This window comes from Vulpes lagopus, chromosome 12, assembly GCF_018345385.1.
Source record: "Vulpes lagopus strain Blue_001 chromosome 12, ASM1834538v1, whole genome shotgun sequence".
NCBI lineage: Eukaryota > Metazoa > Chordata > Mammalia > Carnivora > Canidae > Vulpes > Vulpes lagopus.
This window is the reverse complement of record NC_054835.1, coordinates 49,353,837-49,366,040: the sequence shown is the minus strand read 5'-3', so window position 1 is coordinate 49,366,040 and position 12,204 is coordinate 49,353,837. Positions and strand designations below refer to the sequence as shown.

The 12,204-nt window shown below is 49.8% G+C and overlaps 1 protein-coding gene across 4 annotated transcripts in view; it reads right to left on the bottom strand.

The window, feature by feature from the left end:
* The window catches only part of ARSG (arylsulfatase G), a 106,641-nt gene that overhangs the window by 26,362 nt on the left and 68,075 nt on the right, over positions 1 to 12,204 (bottom strand). For 3 of the 4 annotated variants that reach the window (XM_041724251.1, XM_041724254.1, XM_041724252.1), the window contains 4 exons: positions 12,075 to 12,186; positions 9,146 to 9,283; positions 2,104 to 2,300; positions 1,086 to 1,166 (listed from right to left, as the gene is read on the bottom strand). In XM_041724251.1, the coding sequence (XP_041580185.1) occupies positions 1,086 to 1,166; positions 2,104 to 2,300; positions 9,146 to 9,283; positions 12,075 to 12,186 (528 nt within the window). The remainder of the gene's footprint in view (positions 1 to 1,085; positions 1,167 to 2,103; positions 2,301 to 9,145; positions 9,284 to 12,074; positions 12,187 to 12,204) is intronic. The other variant, XM_041724253.1, reaches the window with a different exon arrangement.

Sequence of the window (12,204 nt, the reverse complement as noted above, 5' to 3'; positions counted from 1 at the left end):
ACTGAAAAGTATTTAAGATAAATGTTTCCAGGTCAATAATATGCATCATTTCAGCAGTTCCTTAGAATTTCCGTAAATGTGCATGCCACCAAAAAAAAAAAAAAAAAAAAAGTGCATGTCACCATTTCCTTAAGCACTCCTCTCTTGCTGGATCCTTGGGTAATGCCCAACTCTTTGGTTTTGTTTGTTTGTTTGTTTGTTTGTTTGTTTGTTTGTTTAAAAACTATGTGGGGCACCTGGGCGGCTCAGTGGTTGAGCATCTGCCTTCAGCTCACTGCGTGATCTCGGGATTTGGGGGTTGAGTCCCACATTGGGTTCCCCGCAGGGAACCTGCTTCTCCCTCTGCCTATATCTCTGCCTCTGTGTGTCTCTCATGAATAGATAAATAAAATCTTAAAAAAATATTTAAAAAACCATGCAGTGAGCATCCTTTCACATACAGCATTTGCACTTGGCTAATCCGGAAGAACTGATGCATCCACCGGCCTGTGTTCCAAGCCTTTGGTCCTTTCTGCCAGATTGTCCCCAGGGCAGTAGCTGTGTTAGAAGGTGAGGTCCCAGAGCACACGTCTCTGAGGCTCTCCTTCATCTGTAAACAGAGGCGCTACTACCTACTTTCCAACGTTGTAAGGTTTAAGGATTATGTATATCAAAACCTTGTGTATTATGCCCTGAATGTCTCCTAAATGAATGGAATGAATTCATGGTTGGATGGAGGGAGGGATGAGTGAAAAAAAAATAAAAAGGAAAGAAAAGAAAAGAAGGAGGATGAGTAAAGGCAGTGGGATAAAGTTCAAGGTAAAGTGTATTTGTTGGAAGGTTCCTGGACTCAGAGTTCATGCCCTGAGGGAGCCCGGGGGCGGTAGGAGATAGAAGGAGAGAAAGGGGTGGGTCCAAGCTTAATAGAAACTCTCATCTCTCAGTTTATTCCTTCCCTGGGAGCTGGTGGCTGCTGAGCAACTTTGAGTATCATGATGATGGCCAAGAAGCCTGCGTATGAGTTGATCCTCCCCGAGACAGACCCCACAGCCCCACCTGGGCTCAGCATCCCCAGTGGGATGCACCAACCCCAGTTGAGCCCCTACCTTGATGAGTTTGCCACAATCCAGTGAAGGGACCCACGCTACCTGCCAGCTCACACTTCTGAGCCCACGGGCCATTGTCTCCTGGAAACCAAAAGAGGCAACAGGTAGCGATCAACTGGCCTGTGGACACTTTTGCCGATGCTCCCTCCCTGGTCCCACATCTCCGTGCAGAGCAGGGCGCTGGGAAGGAGAAGAAGCTGTAAAATCAAACATGATCCCTGCCCCCCAAGAATGACCTGTTCTATGAGGCTGGGCTTCCAAGAGGTGGGCTTTCCCTGGCCCAGGTGAGCCCCAGGGCGGCCGAGCCTCTTGTCTCAGATGCTTTTACCTTCTCCTTTGCTTTTACTATCCTCAGCCCTGCAGCTCTTTCCTGAGAGCCTGACGCACCCAGCGCCTCCCTTACAGGATCGTCCAACACGCTAAGCAGTAGATGCTAGTGTGAGCTCAGTTTTGCACGTGAGGAAACCAGCTCAGAGAAGGTAAAGTGCCTTTTCCAATAGCTCTGAGCAGTTTCAATCCCAGGTCTCTGCCTGCCCTGAGAGCAGCGCTTCCAACCACCACTCCCCCCAATTCCAGAAAGGCACCCAGGACCCACAATGCCTGCGTTGGCCCTTTAAACACCTCACTAGTTCAGCGCACTCGGCCAAAAGGTGTGACCACCGGTGGCAGCTGGCGTCTCTGGGACTGGGACGATGGTGAGGAGGGAACCTCAGAACCACCCGAGGACTACACGGATTTGCAATGTCAAAGTCACTACCCAGATGGCCCTAAACCAATACGGAAGAGGCCAGCAGGGTACCTTGCTCTCTGCACAAACTTTTCCAGGGGCTCAGCCTCGGAGGCCCCAGTGGACAGGTGCTCAGCGCTCAGGCCAACAAACACTAGCAGGACACCAAGTTCAAAGCCAGGCCCCTGCCCTGTGAAAGAGGATCCCTTAGCCAGATTCTGCTCTTCCAAGGGGGCATGGGCAGGGTTATCCATTAGATCTCAGGGAGCTAGCTGGGTTTTACTACTTCACCTGTGAACCAGAGGAATGTGTTCTCTTTGGCTGTGCGGTCAACTTTGTCCTTGATCTGGCCCACCAGGCTGTCCATCTCCCGGAGACCTGCACTGTATGGCCTTCGACCCCGTGCGTCTGCTGAGAGCTGGGTCCTGGATATGGGCACGTGCATGTGGGCCAGGCCCATGTACAGCAGGAAGGGCCTTCCGCTGGCGCTGCAATGGGAAAGCCAAGAGGTAACTCTCCGGAAGGCCCTGCTGGCTAGTCCAGTGTCTCCGTGGCTCTCCTTTGCCTCAGAGAAAAGTCCCAGAACACCGTCTGCCCCACGTGCTCAGGAATACACACAGGTCTACAACCTTCCAAGGGAACGTGGAGGTCATCGAGTCAGCCAGTTACAAACTGGGAGTCATCGTAATAATTGTCACTGTCCTTTATTATTGGCTGAGAGCTTATGAAATCCGATTCGTGCTGCCTACTTTCACCCTCACAATAACCCTCTAGTTCCTTTCCCAGATGAAGCATCAGAGGCCCAGGGAGACGAAAAGGACTTGTCTACGGCTACCTAACTAGTAAGTGATACCATCTGGATTCAAACTCTCATCTGGCTGACAGCAAAGCCTTGGCTCCTAAAATGCCACAGCTGACAGCAAAGCCTTGGCTCCTAAATGCCACACTCTAGAATCCAGTACAAACATATTTTAAAACCGGATCTGCTCTTTCGTGGCATCCAGGTCGTCACATCCATTCCCAGCCTCGGCCCTTTCTAGGAGATGAATGAATGACTCATGTTGACCACAGGCAATTCCAGGGACACACATGAGTACTGGGAACATCTAGGTCAAGGCTCTGTTAGTGGCTCAGGCGCTGGCTGCCCCCGTCTGGACCCTGACGCTTCCCCTCTTGGGAGTGGAGGGAGCCTGGGCGGCCTCTGCTTCCTGGCTGTCCCCCACCTCCATTCCCAGGTAAGGAACGGGATCCAGCCAGCCGCAGAATTCCAGCCTCGCCCCTCCTGAAGCAGCAGGGACCTCCATGGAGCCCCATTCCACAGACCACACCTATGGGGGAGCACATCTTTCGGGGTATGTATTAAGGACAAAAGGACAATGCCATCAAGTTGGTACAGAGAGGTGATCGGAGCATGGCTCGCTTTACACCAGCTCCCCGACGATTGTATTTTCAAGTTGGCTCTCAATTATTTAGCTTACCCCAATTTACACCACCCCATAGCTCTGAGTGTCCCCAGCTCTGCCTCAAACCACACCTTGCAGAGCCTCTTGCATCCCAATTCCCGGGCCTCCCTGATTAGGGCTGTGCCTGTCGACAGGCATAAAACTCAGAACACAAGTCCTGAGACAGGGGACTCCTCTTCATCTTAACCAACAGTTTCTCTGCAATATTTCCAGGGCTGCGTTGTCCAAAGCAGCAGCCACGACTTGTATGTGGCTTAGATTTCAATGAATGAAAAAATTTTGTTAAGATTTTATTTATTTATTTGAGAGGAGGAAGAGAGAGAGAGAGAGAGCATGAGCAGAGAGAGGGAGAAGCAGACTTCCTGCTGGGCAGGGAGCCCGATGTGGGGCTCAGTCCCAGGACCCTGGGATCATGACCCGAGTCGAAGGCAGGTGCTTAACTGACTGAACCACCCAGGCACCCCTCAGTGAATGAAAATTAAATAAAATTAAGAATTCAGTGTCTCAGCAGCTACAACACAGATGAGTCTTGAAGACACTGTGCTATGTGAAATAAGCCAGTCGCCAAAGGACAAATACTGTATGACTCTACCTAGAGAAGGTACCAAGAGTGGTCAACTTCATAGAGATAGAAAGTAGAATGATGGGAACTAGGGACTGAAAGGAAGGGGAAACTGGTATCTAATAAGTACAGAGCTTCAGTTTGGGATGATGAAAAAAGTTCTGCAGATGGATGGTGGTGATGGTTGTATAACAACGTGAATGTGCTTAATGCCACCGAAACGTACACTTAGGAAGGTAAATGTTACGTTATGTATATTTATCACCATACACATATATTAAAATTGTATGTTTCGGTTGCCCAAGCCGACTCTGTCAGATGCTCAGTAGCCACAGGTGGCCGGTGGCTACCCTCTTGGACAGCACAGATAGAGAACATTCTCATCCTTGTGAAGAGTTCCATTGGGTAGTGCTGACTTAGTGTCTGTTGCCCGCTCTCCTGGGGACAATAAAGTACAGTTGTATAAGTCATGTCCTGCACCAGGACGTCCTGCTGAGACGATGAATAGATGCCTAATTCCAGCCCTGCAGTGCCCTGGCCAACCTGGGTGCCCCAGCAGGGATCAGCAGCCACCCAGAGGGGGCGCTTTTTTCTAACAGGTAGATACCATAAGGCACGCCCCAACTCCAGGAATTTTGCAAGCGAGTTGTTAGACACGGCAATGATTAAAGATTAAAAGATATAAATGCAATTAAATAAATCATGTGAGAGGCGCCTGGGTGGCTCAGTGGTTGAGCATCTGCCTTCAGCTCAGGTCGTGATCCCGGGGTCCTGGGATCAAGTTCCGCATCGGGCTCCCCGCAGGGAGCCTGCATCTCCCTCTGCCTGTGCCTTTCTCTGTGTGTCTCTCATGAATAAATAAATAAATACAATCTTTTTGGCAAATTGAACACCAATAAAAAATAAATTTATTATAAAAAATACAATCTTTTTCAAAAATAATAATCTGATCAGAAATAGAAAGTGGTGGGTGGGGGGCACCCACTTATCATGAAAGGTCCCCAGTGGGCGTCTGGCCAGAGATCCAGACCGGCCAGGGATAGCAAGGAAGGGTAGGTATCTGCCTGGTTGGTTTCTGGCTCTGGATAAGGGGTGTCTCTGGAATGGCTTGCCCCCCACATTTCTCCATGTTTCTCGGGGCTTCAGTGTTACAGACAGTGTTCTCAAACCCAGTGGTGAACCCAGTTCCCTCTTTAGAAGCACATGGGAGGAGCTCGACTATAGCCCTCTGGGTTGGCCCCAACCCAGCAGCCCAGCATTCAAGGCCATTCCCAACCTGGGTCCCTTCCAGCCTTCCCCTCCTTCCTCTCAGAGACCCTCTCTATATATGCCAGCTTCTCAAACACCTCACCTTCTGCCTTCCTGTGCCCTGGTCATGCTCTTCCTCTCCTGGCAGTCACCTCCCTGGTATCCTGCCTATAAATACTTACTCAGTGCTTAAGATCCAGCTCTAAAAAAAAAAAAAAAAAAAAATCCAGCTCCAAGCCACCAACATGCCTCCTGTGCTCCCAGGTCACGGATGGTGTCCTGCTCCCCTCCCTCACCGTACTCATCAGTATTGATAATACACACTGTTAACACCAGCTTCCCACAAATCTGTTTCTCCACCAGCCTGGGAGCCACTCAAAAGCAAGGACAGATCTAATTCACGTTTGTATCCCTAGCACAACACCGGCACGCCTTCAGGGCAAGATAAAGTCACTCACTCACTCAAGGAATATTTATTAAGCTCTAACTAGCCCTCGGGCAGTGGGCACAGAGCAAGGAACATGATAGAGATGATTTTCAACTTCTTGGAGCTTCACATCTAATTGGAAACAGGAGAGGAAAATGCAACTAAAAAAGTAATCCAATAATTATTTGCAAATTAGTAGGAGTGATGGAGAAGAACTATATACAGGGCGCTGTGGGACAGTGTAATGGGGGAACTGAGCCGGGTTTGGGTAAGGCAAGAGATCCTTAAGACTTTGAAGCCTACAGATGGGGGGGCTACAGGTGGGCTGTGCTGGTGGCTGCTGGAGCAGGTGCAACAGGGCCAGGGAGAAGCTGCAGGAGAGCAAGACTCCAGGTCCCACTATCCCTTAGCTCCTTCTTTTCCTCACTCTGTATTCATCGGACCATTTGCACAGGAGAGAGAGGAAAACATGGGTTTGGGGGGGGGCAGGGGGCATGAGCTCATAGTCGAACGCGGAGCCCCAATGCAGGGGACAGGTTGGTGGGTACGGGTGAGGGGCAGACCAGCAGGGAGAGGGCAATGCCGGGGCGGGGTCAAGTCAAGTGCAGGAGGGAATCAAAGCCTTGTCACAGCTCCTTGACTCCAGCCCAGACAGGTGGGGTGGAGAGGGCTCATTTGGCACCTGTGTATCCCCGGGACCTTGTTCTTTTTTTTTTTAAGATTTTATTTATTTATTCATGAGAGATACAGAGAGAGAGGCAGAGAGATAGAAGCAGGCCCCATGCAGGGAGCCTGACATGGGACTCAATCCGGGGTCTCCAGGATCACACCCTGGGTCGAAGGCAGGTGCCAAACCACTGAGCCACCCAGGTGTCCCCCCAGGACCTTGTTTGAGTGATGAACACTCTGCCTCACACTCTGCCTCGCCGACCACGCACTCTGACTTCAAGTACCCTAAGCTATCGCTCAGGCCTGAGCCCAGCACCCTCATCCTTGTCAGGCCCCGTATTTCATATTCGGGCTCAGCGTGCCATCATCCCAGACCCTGGGAGGCACACGGGACTGGCAGCTCCATGACCCAGGAGCCCATAACATCTGCTTTCTCCTTTTTTGCCAGGTAAGAGCTACACCCGCTGTTTAAAACACCCAGATCCGGGGTTAGCTTTGGGCACGCTGCTAGGTCAGGGGTCTGCATTCGATAAAGATCTAAGAGAGTAGAAATTTTCAAAGAAGTCTAGGGTGGGCCTCTTGCCAAGGAGGAGCAGGAAACCCCACTCTGGAGACTTCCCATAGTTCTGACAAACAGGCCCAGGTTGGGGAGGGCCTGGCCCTTGGGGCAAGCGTCACAGAGGAAGAGTACAGATCTGGGGGCCTTTCTTGCTGATGCTCCAAAAATCATGGATGAATTGGCAAGTCAAATCCTAAAGAAATCAGCACACCCAAGGGATTCATGTGACTCTTCACTTAATAGCTAATTAATAGGGATGCCCGGGTGGCTCAGTGGTTGAGCGTCTGCCTTCGGCCCAGGGCTTGATCCTGGAGACCCGGGATGGAGTCCCATGTCGTGCTCCCTGCATGGAGCCTGCTTCTCCCTTTGCCTGTGTCTCTGCCTCTCTCTGTGTGTGTCTTTCATGAATAAGTAAATAAAATCTTTTTTAAAAATAGCTAATTAATAAATTAGCAAACTCTTCACCTTTTTCATATGATAAGGAGATTATTCATGCATCTGCCTGGTAAGTGATTAGTTAACTGGTGGATGAACAGCCCTGTGCCCACTTGAGAGCTTGAAGCCGTCCCCCATCCCCAGTGGGCTCCCACTCCCCCTCTGAGAGTGCTCTGCTGTCTACAACACTGCAGACTGTCCCCACCAGCCATGAAGTGTCCACCTGTCACAGGGCACAGGGACCTGAGCCATCTCGAAGCTCCAGGGAACAGACATGTGTTCAGCTCTCCAGATGGGAGAAGGGGCTTGCCTATTTCATCTCAGCCATGTGAAAAAAGGCAGTGTTTCTGAGAGCCCCAAAACACTTAAAAGATGTGGCCCCTGAAGCTGTTCCCCAGATTTAGGCCATAAGTAGCTTTTAGTATCGGGAATAAATCGCTGCCTCTGCTCTGCCTGTTGCCCCGCTCTCTAGAAAAATCTGCGGCTGAGCAAGGGGTTGGGAGGGATTCTTGTACATTTAAAGACTGATACGCTCAGTTATCCACAGGTGGAGTCTCTTTTTAATTCTGCACAAGCAAACAGGCATGTGACACATTTTTTTCTCGCCCTCTTAGGCTAAGGCTATAGGGAATAGCAAAGAACCTGCTGGAAACTGTTCCACTGCCCTGGAGGAGTTTGCAGTCCTGGGAGAAAGATGAGCTGAGCACACAGCGGCTCATTAGAGGCCAGAGCAAAGGGTCAGAGCAAGGCCAAGGTGGCAGGGGCAGGGTGACCGTATGTGAGCACATGCTTACACCCCACAGCCTGTGCATGAGCACCCAGGGGTGTGGCCTGCTTCTGCTTTTTGGTTTTCGTTATTTTTAATGAGTCATTTCTAACATTTAAAGATCGGGAGATGTCACACCCGGGCCAGGTATCTTGTGTGTCTTATGAAATAAAAGGATCTGACGGTCTTGGCTCCCATCCCCTAAAGAAGCCACGGGCAGCTAGAGCAAGGTAGCAGCTGTTCCCTTAGATGGGGCCTGTGCTTTCAAGTTCACCACAGCCCCCACCACTCCCTAAAGCCTGACACTCAGCCTGCTTCCCTCTGTAAGCTACCAGGGCCCTGTAGATGCTAGAATTTGCAAACCCTGTGTGTTACATTGAATAACGGCCCCCAAAGGTATCTGGGGCTCATCCCTGGAATCTGCGAGTGTTACCTTTTATAGCAAGAGAGATGCTGCAGATGCAATTGAATTAAGGTTCTGGAGATAGGGAGACTATCTTGGATTCACCTGGAAGACTCTCAACATAATCGCAAGTGTCCTTAAAAGAGGGAGGCAGAGGGAGATTTGACTACAGAAGACAAGAAGGCAAAGGGGCAATAGAAACAAATATTAGAATGCTGTGGCCCTAAGCCAAGGGATTCCAGCAGCCACCAGAAGATGGAAGAATCGAGAAACATTTCTCCCCTGGAAGCTCCAGAAGGAGATAGCCCTGCTGATACCTTGATGTTAGCCCCATAAGACTTATTTTGGACACGCAACCTCCAGATCTGTGGGAGAATAAACTGCTGTTGTTTTAGCTGATAAGTTGGTGATAAGTTTGTTATAGCAGCAGTACAACGCTAATACATCCTGCCAACTAATGAATCAACAAACGTCTTGAGTGCCCAGGATCCAGCAGCAGGCCCTACCGTCCAGGAGCTTATAGGAGAGGACAAAACGATGATGACAATAGTGCATGATCTGAGCAGGGGCAGGGGAAAGCTCCCAGAACTCTGGGAACATACCGGAGGAGCCTTGAACCCAGGCCTGGAGATTCCAGGGGAAACTGTTATCTAGTTTTATTTATAGGAAACATGCATGCATCCATCTCTGTTGGGCGATGGAACTCCACCAAGGTTGGGAAGGGTGCTGAGGCCAGGGGACATGGTGGGTGGGAGCAGGGGGCAGCCCTGGGGTGCGGGGTGGGGGGCAGGGGACTCTTACCTTGCATGCTGGATGAACTGGATAGCTTTCTCAGCATATTTGTGTGCCAGGCTGCTCAGGTTCACGGGCTGCTCCACGATGTTGAGGTTTTCATACAGAGGAAGGGCCACATCCGTGTAACAGTCCCTCTCAAGGCTTCTGTGTGGAAACCACAGACGGTATTCACTTCCACAACCTAAGTAGCCACGGTGTAGAGCAAAACGCTTTTATGCAGCGATGTACGTGAATACAAAACATTTAATAACCTGGCCCCAGATGATTTTTCCAGTCTGCCATTTCCTCCAAGTACAAAACCAATAAAATATCTCCTTCCCTTTCCTTCTAACAGATGTTTATGCTCCTCGGACAAGCCTGGCCACTCGGCAAAGCTCACGAAGACTTCTGTGAGCTGCGTACATTATTACTCCCATTTGGTTGGGAGAGAAACTGAGCTCCAAACAAACTAAATTACTCAAGCAGAGTCCCACAGCCCATCAATAGCCCCCATCCCCGGCTTTTTCCGCCGACCTCCCTAAGTGATGACTTCTGTCAATGGGGCACAATGCTTGGTGCTTTCCTAGGACAACCATCGGGACTTCATGTGAAATGACGTTGGACAATAACACAGATGACTGGGGATAGTTTTAAATATTTCAAAGCATGTTTGGAGAATTTGGAGAAGCTTTAGCAACTAGAAAAAGTGGGACTCAAGCCAGTTATATCTTCTGGAAAAAAACAAAAAAACAAAAACAAAAACCCAGTCCTTGGTCTTACAGATGGAGATGAACCTGAGAGTGAATGCCCCAACATGAGTGGTTGAGTAATGACTCTAGCTGTGAGCTAGACCTGTGAGCAAGTTACCTAAGCTCTTAGGGCCAATTCTCCTTATGTGACGAGTGCCCGTGACCTCTGATGAGGTCTCGAAAGGACAGAACAAGACAGTGAGTGTTGGCGCTCCTGCATGCTGCCCAGCATACTAGCAACCCCATCATCACTCAGGCCCTCAGCCCTGGCTGCCACAGAGGATGGGGGGAGGAGCTGTGAACCATGGGGAGAGAAGGGGAACCAAGAGACATCTCAGAGAAGGAAACTGTCCTCATGGTGCAGGGAAGGACTGGAAAGACATGAAAACCCCCATTGTACCTAGATGCACACATGCCCCTTTATAAAAGCTTAGGACACGAGGTCAGACTGGGATAAATAATCGCCAAGGACCACAACTTTTGAAAAAGGGAGAAAAGATTATCACCGCACTAGGCATCATAATGCCAACCGCGCCGTCAGTGTCAAGTTTTTCAGGTTGTTATGACTTTGTGGCAACTCCTCCATCACCCACAGTCTCTCCCCCTTCCCCCCACCAAGCCAACCCTTTTTTTTTTCTGTTTGATTTAACGTGGATTTAAAGGGACCTGGCTGACATAGGTCATGCCACAATATGTCCAGGTGTGCCCACAGGTGTGCTGTACAGGCCACAGGTGTTAGGGACAGCAGCAAGATGTGCTACGGCTTCACGTCTCCTGCCGCAACGTGCACACAAATATCACCTGCGCATCTTGTGAAAATGCAGACCTGAGGCCTGGGGGATCTTCTGTGCTGCTCTTCTAGCAAGCGCCCAAGTGATGGCCACGCTGCCAGGCAAGCACCCATGCTTTGAGCAGCACGTGGGCTCTGGTCTCAGAGGGACCCAGACCAGAGCCATCACCTCCACTTCTTACAGCTGCAGGATGACCTGGGCAAGCAGATCCTGACCTGTCCCTTTACAGGCTCCTCACTTGTAAAATCAGGTCAGATACCTGCTTTATACAACAGTCAGGTCATGTGGATTGCAGACAAACATGCAGAGTGCCTAGACTATAACAATTTCTCAATAAATGGCCATTACTATATTAACTATTGTGTTATTAAGGAGCCAGCTGAGACTGTCTTCCCCCAGTGGCTCAGACACCTGTGACCTTATAAACAACCACAGAGCATGGGCTGAGCAAGCAGGGCACCTGGTTTGTGTGACTCTATTACCTGAATAAAATTTAGCATCTTTTTCTTAAGATTTTATTTAATTTATTCATGAGAGACACGCACAGAGAGAGAGGCAGAGACAAAGGCAGAGGAAGGAGAAGCAGGCTCCATGCAAGGAGACCGATGCAGAACTCGATCCAGGGAATTTGGGATCAGGCCCTGAGCCAAAGGCAGATACTCAACAGCTGAGCCACCCAAGGCTTCCCGCATCTTTTTCTATAACAAACGCACTACATGCTCACTGCTGAATATTTGGAAAATACAACAAGAAAGAAAAAAGAAATAAACCATCAACCAGAGGGAGTGAGCCCGTTACCACTTTGGCTGATTTCCTTTGAGTCCCACTCGGTAGGGCTGTGAAGGTGTGGATACAGAGGTAGTTAAGATCACACTGCTAATGATTTGTTTTCTGCTTTTTTCCCTTACTAGTATGGCTTGAGGATTTCCCCATCTCATGGAATATGATGTTCAAGCATCCTGTTAAGTGACTGCATGGCATTTCAGAGCCAGAATGTTGGCTTCTTTGCCAGGGGGACTGGGGAGGGGGGGGGGAGATTGTAAGCAGCCCTGTGTGTGTTCTTCCCCTCTCTCTATCCCTCGTATATCTGGTGTCTAGGCCAGATGAGTAGTCTAGCAGGCAGAGGGAGAGCAAGGCTTTGCCAGGGTAAGTCCATGGCAGCACCAGGCTCTTCCCAGCTGAGCTAAAAAATCCCAGGAAACTGGACAAGTCCAATAAAATAATTTTGCTGACCTCACCTTTGCTAGAAGTTTTCTCACTCCCCATGCAAATAATGCATTTAAATTTGCACTAAACATACTCTTTTTTACTGGCTTAATTGTCTCCTGTGACCTTCCTCATTTACTCCTAATGGACTACACCCTTAGGACTTCACCTTGCTCTGGAGCCCACTGCCAGTTCCTTAGATGGGATTACCTTGATGGTCTGTTGCCCCGTGGACACGCCGGACAAGGAGGGTGGTTGTAGCCCGGGGTATCAGTGCAGCCCATATCATGGCTGTATGGGATTCCAAAGTAGTAATCAAAACCTGGAAGAGAAGCAACTG